This window comes from Limanda limanda, chromosome 8 (assembly GCF_963576545.1).
Source record: "Limanda limanda chromosome 8, fLimLim1.1, whole genome shotgun sequence".
NCBI lineage: Eukaryota > Metazoa > Chordata > Actinopteri > Pleuronectiformes > Pleuronectidae > Limanda > Limanda limanda.
In genome coordinates, this window is record NC_083643.1 from 6,394,918 (window position 1) to 6,418,760 (window position 23,843).

Sequence of the window (23,843 nt, forward strand, 5' to 3'; positions counted from 1 at the left end):
TTTATTTTAACTGAACTATTCAGACAATTAAGGAAGGAGCTGTGTTTTCATATTAGCACAGAATCAGTGTTTTCTCTTTTTCTTTCACACATAACTTATGTCTCAGGGTCAGAGCGTGTCAAAGGGATTTCTTAAAAAAAATGGAGCAGCACATATTTTAACAGGCGAGCCTCCTCTTCCTCTCCTCTTCCTCTCCTCTTCCTCTCCTCTTCCTCTCCTCTTCCTCTCCTCTTCCTCTCTAGTGATGTGACTCACTCTCAGCATTGCTCCTCATCCTCTCCTCTTCCTCTCCTCTTCCTCTCCTCTTCCTCTCTGGTGCTGTGACTAACTCTCAGCCCTGCTCCTCTTCCTCTCCTCTTCTTCTCCTCCTCTTCCTCTCTGGTGCTGTGACTCACTCTCAGCCCTGCTCCTCTTCCTCTCTTCTTCCTCTCTTCTTCCTCTCATCTTCCTCTCCTCTTCCTCTCTGGAGCTGTGACTCATTCTCAGCCCTGCTCCTCTTCCTCTCCTCTTCCTCTCCTCTTCCTCTCCTCTTCCTCTCCTCTTCCTCTCCTCTTCCTCTCTGGTGCTGTGACTCACTCTCAGCCCTGCTCCTCTTCCTCTCCTCTTCCTCTCCTCTTCCTCTCCTCTTCCTCTCCTCTTCCTCTCCTCTTCCTCTCTGGTGCTGTGACTCACTCTCAGCCCTGCTCCTCTTCCTCTCCTCTTCCTCTCCTCTTCCTCTCTGGTGCTCTGACTCACTCTCAGCCCTGCTCCTCTTCCTCTCCTCTTCCTCTCCTCTTCCTCTCCTCTTCCTCTTCCTCTCCTCTTCCTCTCTGGTGCTGTGACTCACTCTCAGCCCTGCTCCTCTTCGTCTTGTGCCGGCGCCTCTGCCCTGCTGAACAGTAGCTGCTCCGCACTGATTGCCTCCTTTTCCTGGGTGAGATCAGATGAATGCCCACTAATGGATTTTCAGTTTTATTCACTGAGCCTCTAGTACAGAATTAGAGGGATTTTCTGGGGTGGGGGGGTGTAATTAATTGAAGTGTCCTTTTAAAGGGGAAGCATCTTTTGTCTTTTAATTTAGTGAGCAGAGTCATTAGATGGAACTTGGTGAACTGGTGATTCACACTTTCCCAGCTGAGGAACTGGAACTTATATAGGTGGTTATCAGTCCTGGGATCTAATGACTACACTGGGACATCATTGTTAATCTTGTTAATCATTTCCAGTGGAGATGTGCACCTCTGTCATGTCATTTATCTTCCTTTTCCACTTTAGACTGTGAGGGGCAAGGAAAGTGAAGCAGTCGACATAGAAGGAAACTTAAAGTGGAAATTTTCCCTTCCAACAGCACACAACTGTCACATGTATTCATGTATGTTGGCATATTTGTATTTGTGTTTTTTCTCACGTGTGTAAACTTGTATGGGCTTTGACAAAGATGTGTCAAGTACGAGTTGGACATTACATTTACTCAGTGGTTTCCCTGTCCAACGTACATAGAGAACAGCCACTGACACCGGCCTAATTTAAAGTACTTATTTACTTAAATTCTAGTCAAAGAGAAAATGGCTTTATTTGAACATATGCTCACCATAAATAACAGGTTTGGGATAAATCAAGTATGTTGGAGGTGTCAGTGCATGTGAATGTAGATGTGTGCTGGGTTACACAACAGTACCACCCACCAAACTTACGTCCTCTGGCCCACTACTGTTTCAGTTCCCTAAATATTTATACAGCTCAATATTAACCACCACATAGATTTCTCTTAAAATTGTTCTATTTGATCATATAAAATGGTTAAAACAGTATTTGATTGGTGCTTTTTTTGGTGTCAAAAGCACATTTGATCTTTTGCAAACAAAAAAGAAAACTGTAAAATGAGGTCTGGTCGCTAATTATCATGTGCATGTGTAGATCTATTCTAAGGTCAGTTATGGAAGGAGGAAGCTGTCCACTTATAATATGATCCCCCTAGATTCCTGCTGAAGCCAGGTATGAACTGGAACCATGTCTTGAAGTGTCTTTGATCCTTTGAAAATATAGAAACACAAGAAAACACAAACATTCACATCTACATGCACATATACTTTGTAGACGGAGTCATAAACTTGTTATTTCACATTTAACTTAAAGTTGACTTTACTCTAAAACTGTTTGTTTATGACCTTGTCGCCCACGTGTGGTTTGTTTATTCGGTAAAGTTTCCAAATAACAATCATCAAAGGAAGTCTGTACGAGAATGTGTCTCCTCAGGTTGCACCGACATCAACGGATATCTTTAAATGGATATAGACCTTGAGCAGCATCTCCTCTGTTGTGATGTTTTGTTGCCGTTTCAAGGCTTTAAACATTCGTTATAATTTTAACTCGCCTTTTGATCAGTTAACATTATAGCAGACAGCCTCAATATGAAGAACAGACATTATTTCAGACTTCTCGGTGAAGTCTTCTGACAGACTGTGCACTCACACAGGGCAACATATCGGAGCAAATTCTGTGAATTGAATTGATCTGGAACTGTCTGATATAAGAAGCTGTGACTGGAGAGTCGTTGGATCTCAATCCTCTGCTTTAACGGAACAACCAAGCAGCAACTGGGTGTTAAAAAATAACATATTAATTGAACGATTGAAATATAAACAAATGTGCACATAGTGAAAGGAGCAGTGTGATTAATAGGATGATGGTGAAGAGGATATGTTCAGACACGTATAAATTCAAAGATTGAAAGAGGTCACGTGGTTTTCTTGACATCAACCCGATCATAAGCTGAAAGGAAAGGTTGGCTTCCTCTGCTTCAGCTGACGGTCTGAGGATTCTCGGCAGGATCCCAAAACCGATTGATTTTGCAGGCATAAAGTTTGACTGCGGACTCTGAGTAGATGCTCTCAGAGGCGTCATGTGGTCATCCCATCGACCGGCTCCTGGCAGCGTCTCCTCCGGTGCTTTAGACCTGGGGAAAGTTTGAAAAGCCAACGGACTTCTGTACTTTGCACCGCTGTCTGTTCCTCAGCAGACTGTGGATGGGAGGCGGGTGTTATCTGCTGGAAGTTCTTGCAGGATACCGGCAATGTTCTAGAAGTTATTGGAGTCACAGTGACTCAGTTGTAACAATTAAAACTTTAAAATTGAATTGATAGAATTTTGCATAATGAATAACAATCACTCATAAAATAAAAGAACCAAAAGACAATGATCCCAATGGTTCTCTCCCCAATCTGAGGGGCCATCCCAATCGTCTCACCTTGTTTCAACTGGAAATAAATGAGAGTTAAATTTTGTTAAGTCTGGAGTATTAAATTGATGGGAATCAACTCTTTCCTAATGAATGCATGGGTGTTATACAACAGCAAATAGAAAAATCATATACAGTATATGAAGTAATTTGGCACAGTCACCCCTCTGTATATGTGTTTCAATAAAAAGGATGCTGATTAATCATTTGGCAGCTTAACTGCACATTATAAAACAAGAGCAAGTGGCTATTTGGATTTTAAGCTAATAAATTACCAAAGGAAGTGTGGAAATAGAACAGATAATGGCCAATTGGCATGGATTATAGGATAGTGAGGGGTGAGAGTATTAACTACTCCACCTGCATTTTGATGAGCCCCATGAAATCCTACCTGACTTCCTGCACATCTGCCATTGTCTGTAATCTGTCTCTTAATAGTTAGCATACTCGCCGCATAAAATCCTGCGAGAGGTTGTGATCTTTCATTCAAATATCTCTCCGGGGGTCTCGCATTTTAATGAGCCTTCAGTTCCCGGGTCTAGTTAGGATGGAAGGCGCAGAGACTCACCCCCTAAAGTCAAGTGTGAGACAGGAGGGGGGGGGGGGGCAATGCACAGATAAGACGCAGCAGATAGTTGTTCCCCCGTCACGCTGTCACTGTAGCTAGTGGCAATGTGAGTTCCTACTGAAGTATATTCTTGGCAGCCGAGAGGTTGATGTTTGTTGTAGAAGTTGATGGTGAAGGAACGCGGACCCAGTACTTACAAGTATAATAATGTTTATTACACAGACGTTTCACAGGTCAGGACGAGCTCTAGAACTCGGAGAAATCACCCAAGCCAAATGGTGAGGTCTGACCATCCGTGGTCTCACACACATTATATAGAGAGGTTAGTTCCGCCCACGACTTCGGGTAATATGTCATCCCACCTAAGGCCTTCTGCCTAATAAGGAAGTGTTTTTGTACATGAAGATGAAAATACAATGGTCAAGGATCTTCCCTCTACAGCCATCCATTAGCTGGTCAGAGGTCATTCCCTAGGTCAAAGGTCCTTCCAAAGAGGGAAAGACCTACTTGAATAAACAGCTGAAGGACTCTCTGGGAATGTCTGAGAGTCACGAAAATAAGCATCATAAATATCAGCCTGTCATTATATTTAAACGCATGCTAAAATCATTTACTCTAGTGAATACACGACACTACCCTGGTCCTTGGCAAACGAATCAGCGGTGATAGAATAAAAAAAGAAAAGGCAGACGGTTGGTAAATTAGCACGAATGGAGTTATAATTTGTATTGGTTGTGTACTCCATTCCAGAAAGCTATTACCACCGAACCCCACCGCTAACTACAAACCCGGTGTGTGCCCTTTCCCTCCACCTGTCCAGGTGGAGATGTCTTCCTCTCCTCCACAGTCTCCGTCCGTCCCTGAGGACTCTGTCTTTTCGGAATCCAGCCGACGTTCCTCTCTGGTAGTTTCCTCTTCCTGTTCGACGGCTGAGACTCAGCGAGCGAGCCGGGCGCCACCAGACCTGAGCCGCTGTCTCACTGTGCACACTCCGAGATGATTAATTAAGCTTAAGAAAACGAGAGCGGTATTCTATCACGTCTGTGCCTCCTCAGATTAATGACTTGTTGTCTGAATTGAGGGGGGGCTTTGCTTTGCCAGAACAGTACAGTACAACAGCATGAAGCGTTTGGACATGTCTGGTGGCATCACATCCACTGGGTAATTAGATTTTGTTTAACGATGATGGGATCATGTGGTGCGGCTGCGGAAGTTTTACTTTAATCAATACTCCCAGGTTGTTATTGAGTTTGCTGATTACTGTGGCAACTGTGTACTTTTCACAGTTCTGTGTTTTTTACAAAATACCACAATGCATTAACCCTCAACTTCCTCCCTCTCTCTCTCCATCGTTGTGTCCTCTCACATCTGTCCATTCTGTTTCCTCCCCTGTATTATTTTCTTTAACAACTCTATTATCTATCATTATCCATCTCTTTTTCCACTGGTAGCACTGGTCTCCCCTAGACTGAAAGGTTTAAGAGCATGAGCATAACCCAGGTTAGTCTCTGTAGCTGCCATGTCCTGATGTCCCATAATGTCTCACATGCAGCCTCTACATAGACTTAACTCCCTACTAAGTCACTGCAGCTCATGGAACTCAAAGACAGTCGTGTAGCCAACTTGTTACTTACTTTGAAAATAGAGAAGTGAGGTGTTCTATCTGCAACATTTCATCATCACTAAAAGGGTCAAACAGGAAACAGGAAGATGACATCCTTTTATATGGGTGAGAAACAAAAGCAGAACAATTTGATATTTCGATTCAGATCATTTCTGCCCTAAGAACTGCCACTGAACAGTCAAACTCATGGAGCCCTGACTCACATCAGTCGTCTCTTTTCTTATAATAATCAGCTTCCTCAGAACCGACTCATCCGATTCTGTTCTCCTCCTAATCCTGTCCTCTCTCTCTTCCTGTCACATCCAGTTGACTTGTCCGTCCTCTCTCTCTCTGCTCCGCTCTGTTCGGGGTCAGGATGAGAGGAGGAGGTTCATCTGGTCATTATGCTCCGTGGACTGTGTGACTGACATTTGGCTCCACCGAGGGACCTGCAGTGCTCAGTATGCCAGAAGGAGAGTGTGGGGGGGGGGACAGTAGAAAAGTCAGCTCTGGATTAAAAAATCACAATTTCTATGTGTTCACGTATGCACATGTGTTTTCAATGAGGGAGGCAAGAAAAGGGTAATACAGTTATATCTTAAATGATAGTTCTGAATGGTGTTTTATTATTTTCCTGATTTAAAAAACGGCGATAAGTGAAATTGTACTTTTTGAATGTTGAATTCTATTTCCATGTCTGTGGCACTTTGGTCTTAAAACACAAAGATCTGCAGCTCAGGTGCGATCGACCCTAAATCGCCCAAAAGCTTTGTCTGTATCGACGGAGCTCACCTCCAGTCCCCTGTGACCATGTCTTAGAATAAGCCGGTTGAAACAATAAGTTGTGTAAATGAGGGTTTGTGTTGCTTTAAAAGTGAAGAAATGGAATTACCAGAGGCATTACTGCAGGCAAGGTGGAAAATTAGCACAAAGTAAAATTGCATAGGATGCAGAGTATGTCAGGCCTCTGGCACTTTTCCGAGACAACAAAAAAACTGTTTAGTGGAAAACAAAAAATCTATCGTACGCACCTTTTAAGATTAATATCGTTTGCATCTGTTATAATAAGTGTTACATGGAACTATTTATATTACGAGTTTGCTCAGCGACATCCCCAGAGTCGCCTTGTGTTGTTGTCATTGCACTTTGTAAAACACTGTGCGGTGACAAGTTAATTTTCATGCACAGAAATACGCCTGGAGGTATGTGCATGTTTGTTTTTCCACCGATATCAACATGTGGTTGAGATGAATCGCTGTCGCAGTGAAAGGTTGAGCGATCGCACAGATGAAGATTTAGATATTTTAAATCCTCTTTTCTTGCCGTTAATAAAACATAGATCACTCCCAGTCGACAGAACCACTGTAGTAGGCAGTAATGTTGATTTGTTTCTGTCAGGTGCTGCTGATCTGATGCGATTTGAAGTGAAAAGAAATAACACAAGCAGAAGTCTGGTGTGAGTTTAACTTAAAGAAAGTGTCAGAGAAAGTGTTTGACTTTTATTCACGTAAATACATTTGTTCATGTTGACTTTGACCCAATTTGCCCTCAAGCACGATACAGTTAAAACATATATTAAATATGAACAGTATATATCTTATCCCGATTCCCCTTTTGCATATGCACCTAGTACAATCCATTTATGTAAGTTTCAATTATACGATATGATTCCATTGCTCAGCTGTGATTGTCATTCTGTGGACCGGAGTTGTTTTGCCAGGTTCTCTTGTTCGCTAGCTTGCGCGTTATTTATATTCTCATTAGCGGATGTGTCGTCGCTGCACAGTGATGAGAGCGATAATTGTCCCTCTGTCAATCACTTTATTGAAACTACGCAGCCATTAGCTTCCGATGAGTCTGCGTCTCAATCTCAAGTATGGAAACGCAGAGATATCTTAACTGGTCCTTTGGATCCGTGGTGGGTTCCGTCCCCTGATGAGCGGATGATCGTTTGTATTCTGTTCCTGTTGTATCCGCTGTAAATTGTTTATTATCGAGCTGTTTGCCAGTGGTTCAGCTGAGGGCCGAGCAGACTCCGGCTGACGGGGACAGAATGGAGAGAGTGCATCGTAAAGGAGGGAGGGAGGAGAGGGAAGGGCAGCTGGACTGTATTTCAGTCCATTCACTCGACTGTCAGCTCAGCGCTCATCATCTCATATTCAGTTTCCCTGCAGCAAAGATCCCCAGTAGATCCCCACATCTCTGGCTTCAGCTGCCACCGTTATTACAGCCAATGTAATTCATTAAGAAGAGTTTTACAACTATCTGGATTTTGCAGCTTTTGGCAAAACAAAGATTGCTTCTCTTTCATTAACATGTATTATGCATCGTAAACGTTTATTAAAAAAAAGGAATCAAGTTGTGAAGTGGATCTGGACACAATGTGAAAAGATGTGGGGCCAGAATGCAGAGGAATTATTCCTGTTGTTGTTCCTAAATGTCGTATAGAGTTTAGACTCCGGGGAAGTTATTTGAGATTATTACCTGTCAGGCAGTTTTGCAGGAATGTCATAATATATCGTGTCCAACTTATCCGACAGCTGTCTGCAGCCCAGAGTCGATGGGAAACTGAGCACAAGTCACTGTCATGGTTGAGTCACCTGATGGAAGGTCAGGATTTTAAGGAAAAGTTATTTTGCACATATGGAACTGAAACACACATTGTTTTCCATATTGCGGCTCTATTTGGATGCTTCTCTTAACAAACAGATCTGAAATTGTGTCTCTCTTCCAAAGAGAGAATCATCCACAGAAAGTAACTGTAGTTAAAAACCCTATCAAACATTTATTCATTTCTTAGTACCTAGGTTTTCATGAACCCATGTCCTTTGATGTCGGGCAATTAGAATAACTACTAAAAATATTATGCACTGACCTATTTTTCTATTTTTCATCTTCAGTGATTTCTCATTTCTGTTTTTGTACGCTTGGTTTTTTCTTTGAGGAGATACTTGATGTTGGGTTTTTTAAGTGCAGTTACTGTACAAGGGAAGTTATCTTCACAGGCTGCATCACGAGTACATTCGTGATGAAGCCTGTGAAGATAAATCTGAGGAAACTTAACCAGTCAAGTGGTGAAGTTCTGTTTCTACAGCAGCTGAACAAATGAGATCAGTTGTCTCCTAACTGTTTCCCTTTGTCCTGTGGTTATTCTGTTAAATCTCAAGAATCAGACACATTTATGTTCAACGTGTTCTATAAAGAAAATCCTTCATTTTGGTACAGTCCTGAGAGATATTGCAGAAAATTGTTGACATACCAGACAGACAGGCAGCCAGGCAGGTTAGCAGACAAATCCATGAAATCTAATGGAATAAACAGGCTCGTAGACAGGTAATGAAAGTGCTGATGTTCCCTGAAGAGATGACGCCATGCAAATCAGTTTAATGGGCTGGAGGGAGTGTGGAGGCTCCTCATGGAGACAGACTGTACGTGGGACACATCCACCGTCGTGTCATAAATCACAGTATTTCTTGAAAAACAAAAAGATTAAAAAACAAGTGAGGCACTGACTTTAGTTCTGCGTAGTTTGATGTTACAATGTGAAGTCAGGCAAAAAGTCAGAAAGATACAAATCAGACCTCAAGAAACGTGTCACAGACATTTTCAACTCGCAACGAAACATAATTCGATATAAGGAAAGTCAGATCTTCAGAATCGTCTCTTTGAAATGACAAGTTTTCACAGAAGACACAGTGCCGTGTTACAATGAGGTGAGGAAACATGACTGTTAGAACACAATACACCGTTTAGTCAAATAGATGCTGGGAGCTGCTGCACCAGTAAACAAGAACTACTTCTCCCAACTTCACCTTTCCACCTGATAGACTTGGATTATGTGAAGTCACAGCTGAATTTGTATTGATGTGAGTGGGAGTCGTCTACACGAGCGAGTAAAGGAAACAACACGGAAGAAAACGCTTATTTCTTAATCAACACTGCATTTTAATGAAAAAATTCATTAAATATCCTTTTTGTTGGATTGAGTATTTAATCATTTTCTGTTTTGTAGTTTTGTGTACTTTGTGTAAACCACAGGCATCAGAAGGCATCTTGGTTTTCCTCTGTAAACCCTTTTTCTTTCTGCAGACTTGAAGTTACAAGCAGACAATATGGACAATTATTGGGATTTATTAGCTTAACCTACTTCAACTACTTTAACTTTAAGAACATATAGTCCTGCTTTTCTGTGCAGTATTTTTAAATGAACAGAGTATTCACAAAGGATATATATGAGCCCAGCGGCAGCAGTCTGCCACTAAATAAATACATACAGTATTTCACCTGGTCACTACGGGGAGAAGTTATTTTGAATTATGCAAAAAATAATAATACATTTTTGCATTGCTCACCCGAGTGTGCAGGGGAAGGGAGGAGAACTCCGGGAAAATTACTCTGTTCGCAGTTTTTAAAGCTGAAGTTGAAGTTCAGGGGTGAAAAAGCATTTATTAAAAGTTTAATAACAAAAGAGGGAGTTGATCTGCTTCATAAGGGCAGGTTGTGTTATTACTGACACAGGAGCTTCCTCATTTCCTCATTAAAGCAACACTATAAGTAGCTTTAACTGAGCAGCAGCGCCCCCTGTGGCCACGCATTGATTCTGGTGGGTTCGGGGTCACAGTGATTAAATGGTTTTCATGTAAAGAAAACAACAAAACCTATCGATGCAACTGACACACAACTGAATGGAGGGTATATTACCCATGATCCTCGGCTTCCTGAAGCAGGAGAGCTGCCGCTGTAACAAATTGACCAAACTCGGTTTAGAATTCTTAATATTTTACGTTTCCTTGCTGAGTATATTTGAAAAATGTCCACCTGCTTCTCTTATTTGGACAAAAATAAATGTGACTGGGGGCGGCTGTGGCTCAGGAGGTAAAGAGGGTCGACCAGTAGCCCAGTCGGAGGTTTGATTCTTAGCTCCTCGAGTCAACATCCTAAAATGCCATAAACCATATTTGAGAAAAACGTTTCCGATGTGAACTGTGTCCCGTCCACTCACGTCGAGGACTCCAGGGTTTTACTCTTTATATGTTTGAGCCTCATGTTTCCCTCCGTCCAACCTTGTGATTTTCCTCTCTCCCATTTCCGTGCAGACTCCCCTCTGGTACCTTCTCTTCCCTTCATTCTGCCTCCTGTGAAAAAGTGCCTGTAATTCGCAGTCGTGTATTTTTCCCGCAGTATTTGTCAGAGATCAGATGATTCATCTTTGAACCGGCTTTGATCTCATTCCCAGCGGAGAATAGAGCAGGTCAGCTCCTGGTCGGCTGCAGTCACTTGAGTCTGATTAATATAAATCCCATTTCAGGTTTTTGAGGAATCCATTGTACGAAGGCGAAGGATTTGAATGGAAACCAGAATCTCTCACACTCGTGCTGATACACCCGTTGACACGTTAACTGTGTGTGTGTGTGTGTGTGTGTGTGTGTGTGTGTGTGTGGACTCAAGGAGACTCAAACACACACTGACATCACATTTACCCTTTTTCTTCCACCTTGTCTATGTACTCTTGCTTCATCTTGGCTTTACGCATCGTGTCAGCTCCCAGGTGGCGCCCACAGATCCGCCGGCCCCCGCTGATTTCCTGTGGGGTTTTAGAAAGATATAGTGAGGGAGCTGTAGGCAACACGGCGCCACGTCCCACCCGCCCGCCCGCCCGCCCGCCCGCCTGATGAAATCAATCCACAACACGCCGTGTCTTGTGCACGCTTTCTTTCTCGGCTTCAATCGTTGTCTTTTCATGTTTTACTTTGTGATGTTCTCACATCCTAGTCCTGCTCTCGATTTTGTCTCTTCTCTCTTGTTCCTCGACCGGCAACAGGAAGCGAGTCATTACACGACAACTTGATCGACGTGCAACACACAGCGTTTACACACTCTCTCTCTCTACATCGTCTCTTCATTGTGTCGCCTCTCTCTCTCCGGATCCAGAGCGAGCTGATGTCATCCCGCCGCTCTGCAGATGGATCTCGGTGATAGTGAGGTAATGGCCGTCCCGTCGTGTAACTGCCCAGTACAGTTCACATCGGCCCTCGGCTGCTGCCAGAGAATCCCGACGATAAGAGAGGGCAACGAGTCACGATGCAATTCCGTGATTAAACTCGGCGGACGTTAGCGTTGAGAGTTATACCCGCTTCTATTGTCCCATTACACGACGCACCAGATGTTAATCATGTAAGCTGAGTGATGCCGACGGCCGCTGTGTATTAACGGACTGACGGACGATACCCATTCGTGAGGCGGAGTCCCGGTATCTGATGGAGACGGTGCGGGCCGAGAGGGCCGGCTCCACTCGGCTATCGGACAGAACTCGTAATATGATTGTGTTGTGTTCAGGGGCCCTCGGTTTGCCGGGCGAAATGAGGACATAATTCACTGAGATCGGTTCAAGATAACCAATTTAGCCGGCGTTTTTTAAAACTCTAATTCGCTGCCAGTCGGTGTGTCCGTGAAAAGACGCCCGTGTGTGTTTGTGTGCGCGCCTGCCGAGTTGTGTCTAGCGGTGGCGCTTTTCGAGGTGTGAAGTGGAACAGAGTACAGGTAATGAAGGAGATGGGACTGTGTAATTATTCTGCAGCGGGAGGATTACCGGTTTACTTAACCATTAAAGGTTCACCTTGAAGTGCCAATGGCAGGGGGATAAAGCCCACACCTCTCTGCCCCTCATTACCGTAAACTGGACTCAAGTCATTTGCCGCTAAGCCACTGCTGTTTAATGTAGACTTTGCATATCTTCCTGCAGCTGCCTTTTGTGTCTTATCCCGGCAGTTTGGCTAATGCACTGTGGCAAAGTACTGAGGGGTATTAAGAAGAAGCATGAAAAGAGATCGATGTTTATGAGCCGTGCCACGCGGCGCCGGTATGTGGTGCTTAGCGGAATGTTTTGTTAAGTATCTGGGTCAAAAGGAAAAGCACAAAAGGTTTCTTCGCTGCTAAACACAAAACTTCCGTTAGTTTATTAGTTTCAGAGAGAAGAAGAGAAGAAGAAGCAGCTTTGTGTGAGAGAACTGCAGCGTTTTGTCGAAAATAAACCTTTGTGCTTTTTGTTGACAACTTAAAGCAGAACAGCATCATCCGCATCGATTAGTTGTGTCTTTTTAGAATTATTTACGCAAACCAACATGCACTGATTCCCTGCTTTGAATAAATAGCTTTGAATTCTTCACACATGAGATGATCAGAAGTGTTCGAGACATCCCCCACTTATGAGAAGTGTCCATCTGTTCCTCACTCACACACACACACACACACACACACACACACACACACACACACACACACACAGACACACACGCACACACTCGCATCATAATGAAGCTGCTGCATCTCTTAACGACTTACAACATCAAACTTCAATAAATTAAAGAGCTCTTCAGCCGATCCAGTTTGTAAAGGCTGCAGAAAACAACTTAACATTATGTATGTGTTTGTGTGTCTGTGTGTATACATGCTTTTGTGTGTGGATTTGCGTGTTTGTGTTCTGCTGAATCACTGCGATCATATCTCATCACCAGCGAGAGATGGAGAGGTTGAGGGTTGAGGGTGTGTCAGCCATCGCTTCCTATTTCAGCTCACCCGCAGGGAGCAGGATTTCCATTTTTGTTCCCATTACGAAATAAAATGCTCCCTGCTGCTCGAGCTGAGTCGGGGGGGGAAACACATTAGGAGAAGGCAAACTTTTTATAAGTGGCTGTGGGCAGAAGTCGGAGTCAAATTCTAGAAATCTGCTATAATTTTAGATGCATTGTGTAAACACTATGTTAACACATATCACATAGACAGATCTCATTGGCTGAACAGACAAAAGCACAATAGACTGTTTTGATAAGATCTTCCAGTTTTATTTCCACATGTGTTATTTCCTTCACACGCTTCGTTATTTCCATTTCGGAGATTTACTAGTGTGTGTCTGTCATGTTTTAGTTACACAGTGCGAATGCAGCTGTTGTGTGATTGAATGGAACCTCCTGTGTTTGTCTCTAACTCCTGATCTGTCTCTAAAACTGTTTTACTACTGTGACAATATTTTCAGTATATTCGTGTCTATCATGGCAATAAGTTCCATGATAGACACGTTTCTTCTCACGAGGTAGTGCTAACACTAAGGCTGAGCTTGCATTAGGTGAAATCCAGGTTGAATGTATATTTTGTAAAGTGTAAAGTATTAAGACCGAGGAGGAGGAGGGTTTGTACAGGAGAACACCAGTTGTTAAGATATGAATTATGTGATGGGCTGTTTCGATAAAGAAACTAATAATTTACTTTTCTTTTTCGACTTTCTTTGTCAAAATGAAAAATTATGAATTTGTGGTTGTGGTAAGGGGGATGAAAAGCTGTGAAAATTGTTCAACCTACTTTATAACCAAAGACGCAAAGCTATGTATGTTATTTTTTGTTTTGTTTTTCTCCCCATTTATAAATGCACATTTAGTTTTTGTATTTTTGTAGTTTTTGGACCCATCCCTTGAATTCAGACTCATTCCCGTCCTTCTCTCTCTCCTCCAGGGACCACGGTGATGAGGATGACGGCGCTGGACGCAGACGACCCGGCCACGGACAACGCCGCGCTGCGATACAACATCGTCCGGCAGTCGCCCGACAAACCGTCGCCCAACATGTTCTACATCGACGCCGAGAAAGGCGACATCGTCACCGTCATCTCGCCGACGTTACTTGACAGAGAGGTGGGTTAACTTGGCGAATGTGTGTGTGGTGTGTGTGTGTGTTTGTGTGTGTGTATTCTCTGCTGAGTGATGGCCTTTTTCCAAGTGGAACAGAGTGGGAGTTTCTCCTCGACAGCTTCAAGCTTTACACTTGTCACTGGATTATCTGAGATGCAGCTTGTTGTACATCTCTGTCTTGACCAGAAAGGACAAAGTATATATATATCTACACAGTATGAGTGTGTTTGTTTTATGCCACCTCTATATTTGTTTTAATGTGGCTTTCTGAGGGAATGTGCGCTGGTGCGTTCCGGCGAGTAGGCGCACGAGCCAGATGAGCGTCCCTCCATTTCCCCGTCTAACTGGAGCGAGACAACGGGATGATTGCTTTTCCAGCAGGGTGACGAATGCCAGAAACATCGATTGGATTCGCTGGTGGAAGAGGAATATTAGCTGTTGTCAGACACTTAGCGCGTGGTTTAATTGAGGTGATACACACTCATCCGTCGGCTCTGGTGGTGTCCAACAAGCCCGGCTAGAAAAACCTCCCATCCGGAACTGCTGGAACCGCGGCAGCTAACCGCGCTGATGAGCCGCTCCCCGAGCTACAGTAAACTGTTTAATGGAGGCGTAATTGAAATGAGATGTAATCAATGCAGCGAGCACTGTTAGAGCTGCTTTTGTGAGGTGATGGAGACAAACCGAATCGTTGGAGAGATGCATGCTGGTTGTTGTTGTTTCTCCCTCTGAAAGTTAGACTCTAGATGCTTCTCACTTCAGAGTAAACTTCAAATGAGTTTTCCCCAGTGAAGAAGAATAAAGAAACCAACAGCAGCATCCTTTCTGTTGTCGGCAGCCAGGATTTATAACAACCACCGCCCGGCTTCTGGTGGAATATTCAGTCGAACGCCTTTTGAGGAAGGCACGCGGCCAAATGGCTCGTCTGTTTGTGGCCTCGATAAATCTCTGAAAAAGCAGATTCTTCCCCTCACTTCATTCTTCACCCTCTTGAAGTATCAGGAACTCTTTCAAAGTGACAAAGGCCCGAGATCCAAGTCAATCGTCTCCGCGTGTCAGCAGAAACGAGTCGGAATCATACTTCATTTTTACTGTTGATTCAATCAGCACCTCGGTGGCAGCCGTTTGTCCGGACACATTATTCTCAGTTGTTCTGTGTTTCCTCTGGCAGCTGCCCGGACGTGGATTATTACAAACCTGGTCCTGTCAGATAAACTGCTGCTGTGATGCTTCGATGAGTTTTGAACTGTCAGTTCAGCCGATTGGAGGCTTTTTTTAAGGTAGTTTAGAGTTTATGTTCCCAAAGAGAAGAAATCTAAAAGCAGTAGGAACATTCAGCTCATGTGATTGAAGAAATTGGTCCGACTGGAAACAGTGAACAGTGTTTGGGGAGAGTTTTGGCCTGGATGTGTCTGCTGTCTGCAACTAATCCACAAAGTTTTTACCTTAGTTGTTGTCAGACGATAACCAATGAGCTTAAAGATTAGATTTCACCCCCTGGATTCCTATTTACCTTATATGTAAACAATAAGTACTAATAAAGTTCCCCTGAAACATCCAGATTATAGCTTGTGGGTCATAAATATACTCTGTTTTAAGGGAATAGGTATTAAGTCTTTATTGTAGTGATACAGTATAAGCATATGTCATTCTGCTGTTACAGACACATTTGATCGCTGTGACAAAGGTCTGAGTGTCAAGTGTTTCTGCACCGGAGTCCTAAAGTTTTCACCTTAGTTGTTGTCAGACGAAAGCCAATGAGCTCAAAGATACATTTTCATCCCGTGGATTCGTATTTACCTTATATATAAACAATAAATAGAATATAAATTATCAGTAAGTTGTTCTGAAACATCCAGATTATAGCTTGGTGGGTCATAAACATACTCTGTGTTAATGGAATAGGTGTTATGGGTATTTATTGTAGTGGTACAGGATAAGAATTTGTCATTCTGCTGTTACAGACACATTTGATCGCTGGGACAAAGGTCTGAGTGTCAGTGTTTCTGCACCGGAGTCCTAAAGTTTTTACCTTAGTTGTTGTCAGACGATAACCAGTGAGCTCAAAGATTAGTTTCACCCCCTGGTTTCCTATTTACCTTATATATAAACAATAAGTACAATATAAATTCCCTCTAAGTTCTTCTGAAACATCCAGATTATAGCTTGTGGGTCATAAACATACTATGTGTTAATGATATAGGTATTATCGGTATTTATTGTAGTGGTACAGGATAAGAATTTGTCATTCTGCTGCTACAGACACATTTGATTGCTGTGACAAAGGTCTGAGTGTCAGTGTGTTTTTGTTTTTTAACATAATCAATGTCACTTCCCTTTTTAAAATGTTCAGCCCCTTCACCTGAAATAAACGAATGGATCACTGTGGTGTTTAAATGTGTTTTCAGCTCGGTCCATGAAATCTCCTCCACTTCACATCACAGCGTCAAAACAAAATTTAAAAAATCCATTATGGTGATTTTTCTTATTTTCCACTAAACAGCCAAACAGCTCTGACTAATTCATGTCTGCATTATACGAGCCCGGCTTTGGCAGTAACATGATTGCAGATGTGTCCAAATAAAAAGTGGTACAGGCCTGAAGCTATGTATGATTGTTATTATATGTGTATCTACAAATATCTACCCCCCCCCCCCTTGTCTCCCACCACTGCCATCATTTGTTATGTGTCTGTTTTTTTTTGTTTGTTTACTTCCTCCCCAAGATGTCCGCAGGGATTTTTAAGCAAAAGCCCAGTGGCACAGTTCAAAAAACAAAAAGGACGACTTTTTCAAAAGCACAGTGAGTCAGTGAGCAGAGGCAGATGGACGTGCAGAAGGAGCAGGAATGAAACTAAACTGTCGTCCTCTAGGGTCTGCGGAGATTTACACCCAGCCTCTTCAGCACATTCACATAAATCTGACTCCTGCGTGGCGTGGTGGCGAATATATATTTATATACATATATATATGTGTGTGACAGCGAGACTCTCATACATCGATTCAAAGAAGAAACTGAGAAGGGAGGATGATAGAAGAGTGGTGCCCCAAAGTTTTTCGCCCCCTTTTTGTTCAAATTCCTCGGACATAATTCAGGTGGAGCCTCTAAGTGTGTTTGGATAGACACCTCACTGGCCCGGGGGGGGTAGGGGTGGGGGACGGGAAAGCAATCCGGAGAAAATTGGAAAATCAATTTTGTCACATTGAAAATCAGTTTGATTTTCCCTCCAGTGCTTCCTCTGAGGCGTAAAATCCCGTCTTGATATGCACATTTATTCCAGCCGCTCTGTTTTTCCTCCTCACTTTACTTTAGACACATCTCCCCCCCACCCCCACCCCCCCCACACACCCACACACCCACCCCTACCTCCCACTGTCTTATATTATCCTGACACGCGATGCTGTTGGATCAATGGCAGGCTGTAATTTCTGACAGTGAATGTTGCAGCAGGGATGAGGCCTTTCTCCTGAGTCGATGCACATGGAAATCTGTTAATCATCAGAATGTGGTTAGAGCGAATCAGTCGACTTATATCAACGTCCATCTGAACCTGTATTTTTAGAACAACTGAGCTTAACTTTCATTTTTACACATGAACGGTTCAATTTGTTCAGGGAATTCATTTCAGCAGTTTCAGGTTTTTCAAATCTTGTGCAAGTGAATTTGACATCCACCATATTTCCCCGCCTGTCCGTCTTTCTGTTGGTTTGGATTGTTGGTAAAATAACGCAAGAACTACTGATTGATTGATCGATTGATTGATTGATTGATTGATTGATTATTTATTAAAGCCTTGGAAAACACATTGAGGAATAAGACCCTCATTTACAATGATGCCGAGGGTACATTGAAGAGTTGATACATTGAAGAGTTAATACATTGAAAGAAAAAAAGAAAAAAAATAAGGATGAAATAAATTTGCATATTTATATATACAGTAATACAAGGGAAAAGGTCATAAAACAATAATTTTGGACGATTCAATAAAATACTATGGATAAGTCAACTAACAGTTACAATCAATGCAGGAGAAGTCAGTTGTACATTAGATAAGATTTGAGAATTCCCTTAATGAAATAAATGAGCAAAACCTTAAAGATTTTTGGACCTCATTCCAAATGTAGGGTGCCTTATAACAGAAAGCTGTCTTCCCCAAGATAGTGTTAACACGAGGTAGATATAATTGTGGGTATTGTGGGTATTACAATTCCAGATGATGAGAGAAGAGGTATATACTATATACAAAACAGATTCCCATGAAATCTTTTGGAGGATTGGAAATTAACCAAGAAAAGAATCTTTCAAATCTGTTGCAAATTCCCTTTTTCTAACATTGCGATATGGAGGCTTTTTTGGGGGGGCAGATTCAAATGAAAGTTCGGGATCCAGTGAATTTAAATGTTATTTTTAATGGAGACTGTTGGATTCTGAGGGTCTAATTTGACTTGTGATGACAAAGAGAACAACAACAGTTGAAAGTCTCATTTAAAGACGAACAAAGCAGCTTGACAGAGACACAAAGTCATGTTTCTATTCTGAAAGAGGAAATGCCAAAAAGCTAACTGATGAATCGGCGACACAACCTTGACAAAACTCAAATTAATGAATCTTTTGTTTTGGAGGAAAACAAAACTTCATTACAGTTGTTTGTCGTGGAGGAATTTGATTCATTGCAGAAGTTTTGACACATCCAGAGGAGATATTAACAGAATATCTGAAGCTGGCTGATTCATCAGTCTGATCCCGGAGTGCTCAGTCATCTGGGCTTTCACTGCACCGCCTGCCGTCACAGCCCGACTCCACCACTTCCTGCTCACAGGCTCGTGAAGTGCAGGAGCAGATAGGAGCAGAAAGTCAGCAGCTGTGGGAAAAGTGTCTGTAACCTTTAAAAGTACAAATACAGCATTTTAAAAATGGTAAATGGTAAATGGATTTGTATTTATATAGCGCTTTTCTAGTCTGATGATGACCACTCAAAGCGCTTTACATTACAGTTTCACATTCACCCATTTACACACACATTCGTGCATCTACTTGCAGCACTTTGTTATTCTATGGGGGGCTATTGAGGGTTCAGCATCTTGCCCAAGGACACATCGGCATGCAGATGGTTCAGACTGGGGATCGAACCGCCGACCTTTAGGCTGGAGGACGACCACTATACCCCTCAGCCACAGCCGCCCATAAAAAAGAAATAATCCATAACAAGTCATAGTCCTAATAAGTCAAATAACATCCAATATCAAACTTACACTATGACAGTGAGCATTGGTTTCGTCCCAGAGCAATATTTATTATTATATATGAAATTATTACATGATTAATACAGATTAATAGATTTCTGTGATTTTGAGATGATGATTGGGAGAGAAAGACAGTAAATAAGACAAATCAAACATTAGTTCTTAAGTTATTGGGTTGAATATCACAGGACAGTGATGGAGGGTTCACATTACACAGACACACACACACACACACACACACACACACACACACACACACACACACACACACACACACTCCATCCTAGTCTGTGTAGTGTCCGTGTGCCGGCGGTGCTGTAACCAGAGAGGACAGACTGCTAATGGCTCGGTGACTTCCTGACTCTCCTGTTCTCTGGCCAATCTGGGAGCTGTCACCGGTGAGCCTGGCCAATCGATGGAGTCGGCCAACCCCCTCCGCCCCCCTTGCGTGTTCTACAAAGGTGAATACATGGAGATAAAATGGATGTTGGTGTGTGTCTGTCTGTGTGTGTGTGTTTGTGTGGGATGTTTTTTCCACCAATTTTGCTTGTGGAGATCTGATTCTCGTTAAAACCTTGTTTTCTTACGTAGCGTGGAAGCGTTTCCTTTACAGAGAGGTTTTGACGCACCAGGTGAATCGTGAGCAGCGTGTTGCACCCTGCACGTTAGAGCTAACCGGTTCCGACAGGCCGGGTCATGTGGAGGCAACACGCTTCACCCGCCGCCTTTGGGTCGTGTGTGTGGTGCACGTTAAGGACACGCTTCCCATTATCTGCTCCGCTGTGCTTAACTCGGAAAAATCGGAAGTGACAGGAATCTGGATGAATGTACACAATCATCAGCATATTTAAAGTAAAGTGACCCGTGTTTGTTTGGTGCGGCCCCGGCGGTTTGATTCCCGGGTCTGATAACAGCCTGTGTGATTGCTGGTTTGGCTCGATGGCCGAGCGGGCGATGAACAACAACTGAAACTCTTCTGAGAAAGTACTTTCCCTGCAATTTCACTGTTCTGATTATTTCCTGAGATTATTTCGCCCTCACCTGCTTATTGCATCGTTTCCTTGTTTCTTTTCACTCTTTGTTTCCCTGCCTCAGTGTTTGTCTCCTTTTTTATTTATTTATTTGTTTTTCCTTCAGCCTCAGTCTCGCCTCCCCCTTTTTTGTTTTTTCTCTGTCAACACTTCACTCCGGACATCCAATTACTCGCAGGTCGTAACACGGTGATTCCATTCAGAGCAGTGCCATTCAGCGCCGGCCTCAAACAGCCATTCAAATTACCTCCTCGGCTTCCTACTGAGTCGCCTCTCTGCAAAATGTTGTTTTCAAACATTTCTGGGGCCACCACCTAATCTGATCCCCCCAGATATAATTGAATGTCAGTCGTCGCATAAAGATGTTTTCCTCTCTTCAATTAGCGCCTCGTTTCCTTCGTGTCACAAAGCAGACAGAGAAATATTTACTCCTCCCAGGTAGAGGCCGGAGAGGGAGAGTTATTATATTATGTCATTTATATGCAAATAATATAGCGCAGGCAACACATTTGATAAGATTTCATTACAGCAGATCTGATGTGCACTTCAGTTTATAAACTCCTTTTCATTCCCCTATTATGAGCCGGAGATTGGAGAGGTGCGGGCGGATGAGCTGGGTGGAGAGTGGTGCAGGCAGAGATGGACACAGGTAGAGTTCATTGGAGTGGAGGAGGATGAAGAGGAGAGAGGCTTGGAAACCCCGGCGTGAAGAGGGGATCAACGAGGAGGACAAATGGTCAGAGAGACAAGTGGCCGTTCAATATCCGCTCGGAGCTGCAGCCTCCAGGAAGCAGCTCGGTGGAGGAGTGAGACTCAGGGAAACATCAGGCAGCTGCAGTGAGATCTGACTCAAACAGGCGTCTTCAAGCTGCTGCACTTTCTCCTCTCTGTGTGAAGTGTGAAGTGTGGCCACGTGCTGCGTGTGGAGGGAATTTAATGATACTCCAAAATCTGGAAATCAAGACCCACGGTATATAAATGCATGAGTGTTTGTTTATGTGAACAAGAAGACAAACAAGCAGTAGCTGAGATTGCTTTTCCTACGGCAAACATTGTCCGGCATCAGCACAATCACAGTCCAGACATACTGTGGTGGAAATAGTTATGAAGATCCAGTGTCCTGACTTTAAACTTTCAGTAGACTTCTTTATCTTATCTCCAACTTTGTCTTATTGATTACAGTATATGTATTATTTTAGTTTTAAGTATGATGCAGAGAGTTTTAGTTGAACCTACTGACAAAGACTTAATAAATTAATAAAAATCTATGCTTTAAACATTTCAGTTCTGTTCCTCAGTTGCTTTGCATAAATTTGGTAAATGCATGAATTATATTTGCTGATCTTTTACACAATGATCTTTTAAAACTGATATGTACAGTACCTCTGTCTTAATTTTAACGAGTACACACAAATGTATGTGTGTATGTATAAGTGTATGTGTTTAAGAGTTTAAATATCTGAAGTATAACCACACATTATTCATCATTATTTAAGAATAGAATAGGACAGTTTGCAGAGGACTGAACAGATTACAACACTAAAGTTATATTTTCTACTCAAAATAACATATTTTTGTGTAAATGATTACAATGTTAAATGATGTTGATTGTAGATTCAAGTTTCATATAAGGTGCTTCATCTGGACTGTGATGGCGTGTTTATACCAGATTTATTAGTGACTCACACTCGTTCATCAACTTCCCAGTGAGAGTCACTCAACTCAGGTGTGATTGACTGAAGGAATCACATCTACACACCACGTCCATGTTCCAGCAGACGACAAAACCAATTACAATCAGAAAACCTTTTTCCTCCGAGCGTGTCCTGGCACGTGAGTGTGGACGACGGCTTTAATCAGGAGAAGAAGTCCAGAAGAGAAAGTTCAGCACCGGAGCACATTACGCACAGATCCCATTAGAAAGAGTGTGTGACTGCGGCGGCTCCTGATTGGATGGCAGCTGGGATCAATACAGTGTAGTTGCTGTGAACCCGAGCACCTCACGCTCCCGTGCTCCGGCCTGAGATGAACAAGCTGGACACTGTTCACGGGCATTGATGAAATATGGGCACCCCTCCCCTCCTCTCCCCCCCACCCACTCATCCCTCCATCTCAATCGCTCCTCTCCTCCGCACCCCCCCCACCCCCACCCCTCCAGCATCCTTCTGTCCAGTTGCATTAGTGAGGAAATGAGATCCCCCCCCCTAATTAATTAGATCTGTGAGTGCCTAAAGATGAAGATTACATTCCAATGAAGGTTAGAGGTGTCAATCACAGTTTTTTTTAAGGCTGAGCATTCCTCTAGATAAATTGAGTCCCCTGGGCATTGTGGGTAAAAGTGTGTGTGTTGTTAATCTTGCCCGCCCCCCCCCTCCCAGCCCACACACCCTCCTCCCTGCTTTAATTGAGTCTCAGCGACAGCAGTCGATGAAAAGCTGAGGACGAGAGAGAAGAACAAGGTGGAGAATCACACCAGTGAGATTTAGTTTCTATAGTGAGGCTGGTTGGTGCAGATTCACCAGAAGAGCAGACAAGAGGAGGACTGTGGGAAAATATGAAGCCGAGAGGACGAAACATCAGAGAGGATTTAGATGAGACATGTTTTTCCAGTTTTAGAATAATGGCAACACTCAGAATTCAGAATCAATGTTATTTAGGGCCCGAGCACTGACGGGCACTGACAGGTGAGGCCCTATTGAAATTTTAAGGATTATTATTATTATTATTATTCAGGCAAATGAATTGGCTTTTTGAGGGCTTTACCATGCTCAAATTCTTACCAAAATTTACAGAAAGTTAGAAAGTGGTGAAAATGTACGTATTCTGGAGGAATTTTTTATTATCATTATTTTCTCTTTTGATTTTCTAAATATTTTCACAGCATAATTGTGCCTTAATTCACATTAGAATAACAGTGTTTTTACCTCTTCACATCGAAACCTGCGCCGGCCCTTTACACCGAAAACTTTATCTCTATGTGGAAATCTTTGTCAGTATCTTCTAGAAACATGGTTCCTCTTTTTAAGATCTGAGATATTTGTATTGTTTCGGGGTTTTTTTCAGTTCTGCGTCCATCTCGTGTTTAAGCATCGCCAACACTCGGGGTGAATCCTCAAGAAAATGTTGAGTTTTTCTCACGGGGCTTGTGGGAGAAAGTCCAGAGCGTCCTCACATTCAGCCTCTCTGGATAAATTCAGGAGATTATCCGGAGTTCATTGCTTGTCTGGAAGCAGCTTTGCACAGACCTGTAAGATTAACTTATATAATAATATTAATAAAATCAAAAGCTTGAGGGGTTTGGTTCATTGTTTCAGGTCAAAAGTCTTGTTTGTTTTTCTGTTCACGTCAGTCCTTTGTCTGAAAATTCACAATTTCCCTCAATCTGAACTTTTTCCGTCGATATACATCTTCTTGGCTAAAGTCAGGAAAAAAAAGCCAAAACAATATATTTTTCTTATCAACAAACAAAATGACAGCTGTGGAATCTATTCCCTCCCGGT

At 42.8% G+C, this 23,843-nt stretch overlaps 1 protein-coding gene across 1 annotated transcript in view; it reads left to right on the plus strand.

The window, feature by feature from the left end:
- Positions 1 to 23,843, plus strand: part of cdh13 (cadherin 13, H-cadherin (heart)) — a 291,804-nt gene that overhangs the window by 180,762 nt on the left and 87,199 nt on the right. Inside the window, exon 8 of the mRNA XM_061076474.1 lies at positions 13,894 to 14,072. Within this exon, the coding sequence (XP_060932457.1) occupies positions 13,894 to 14,072 (179 nt within the window). The remainder of the gene's footprint in view (positions 1 to 13,893; positions 14,073 to 23,843) is intronic.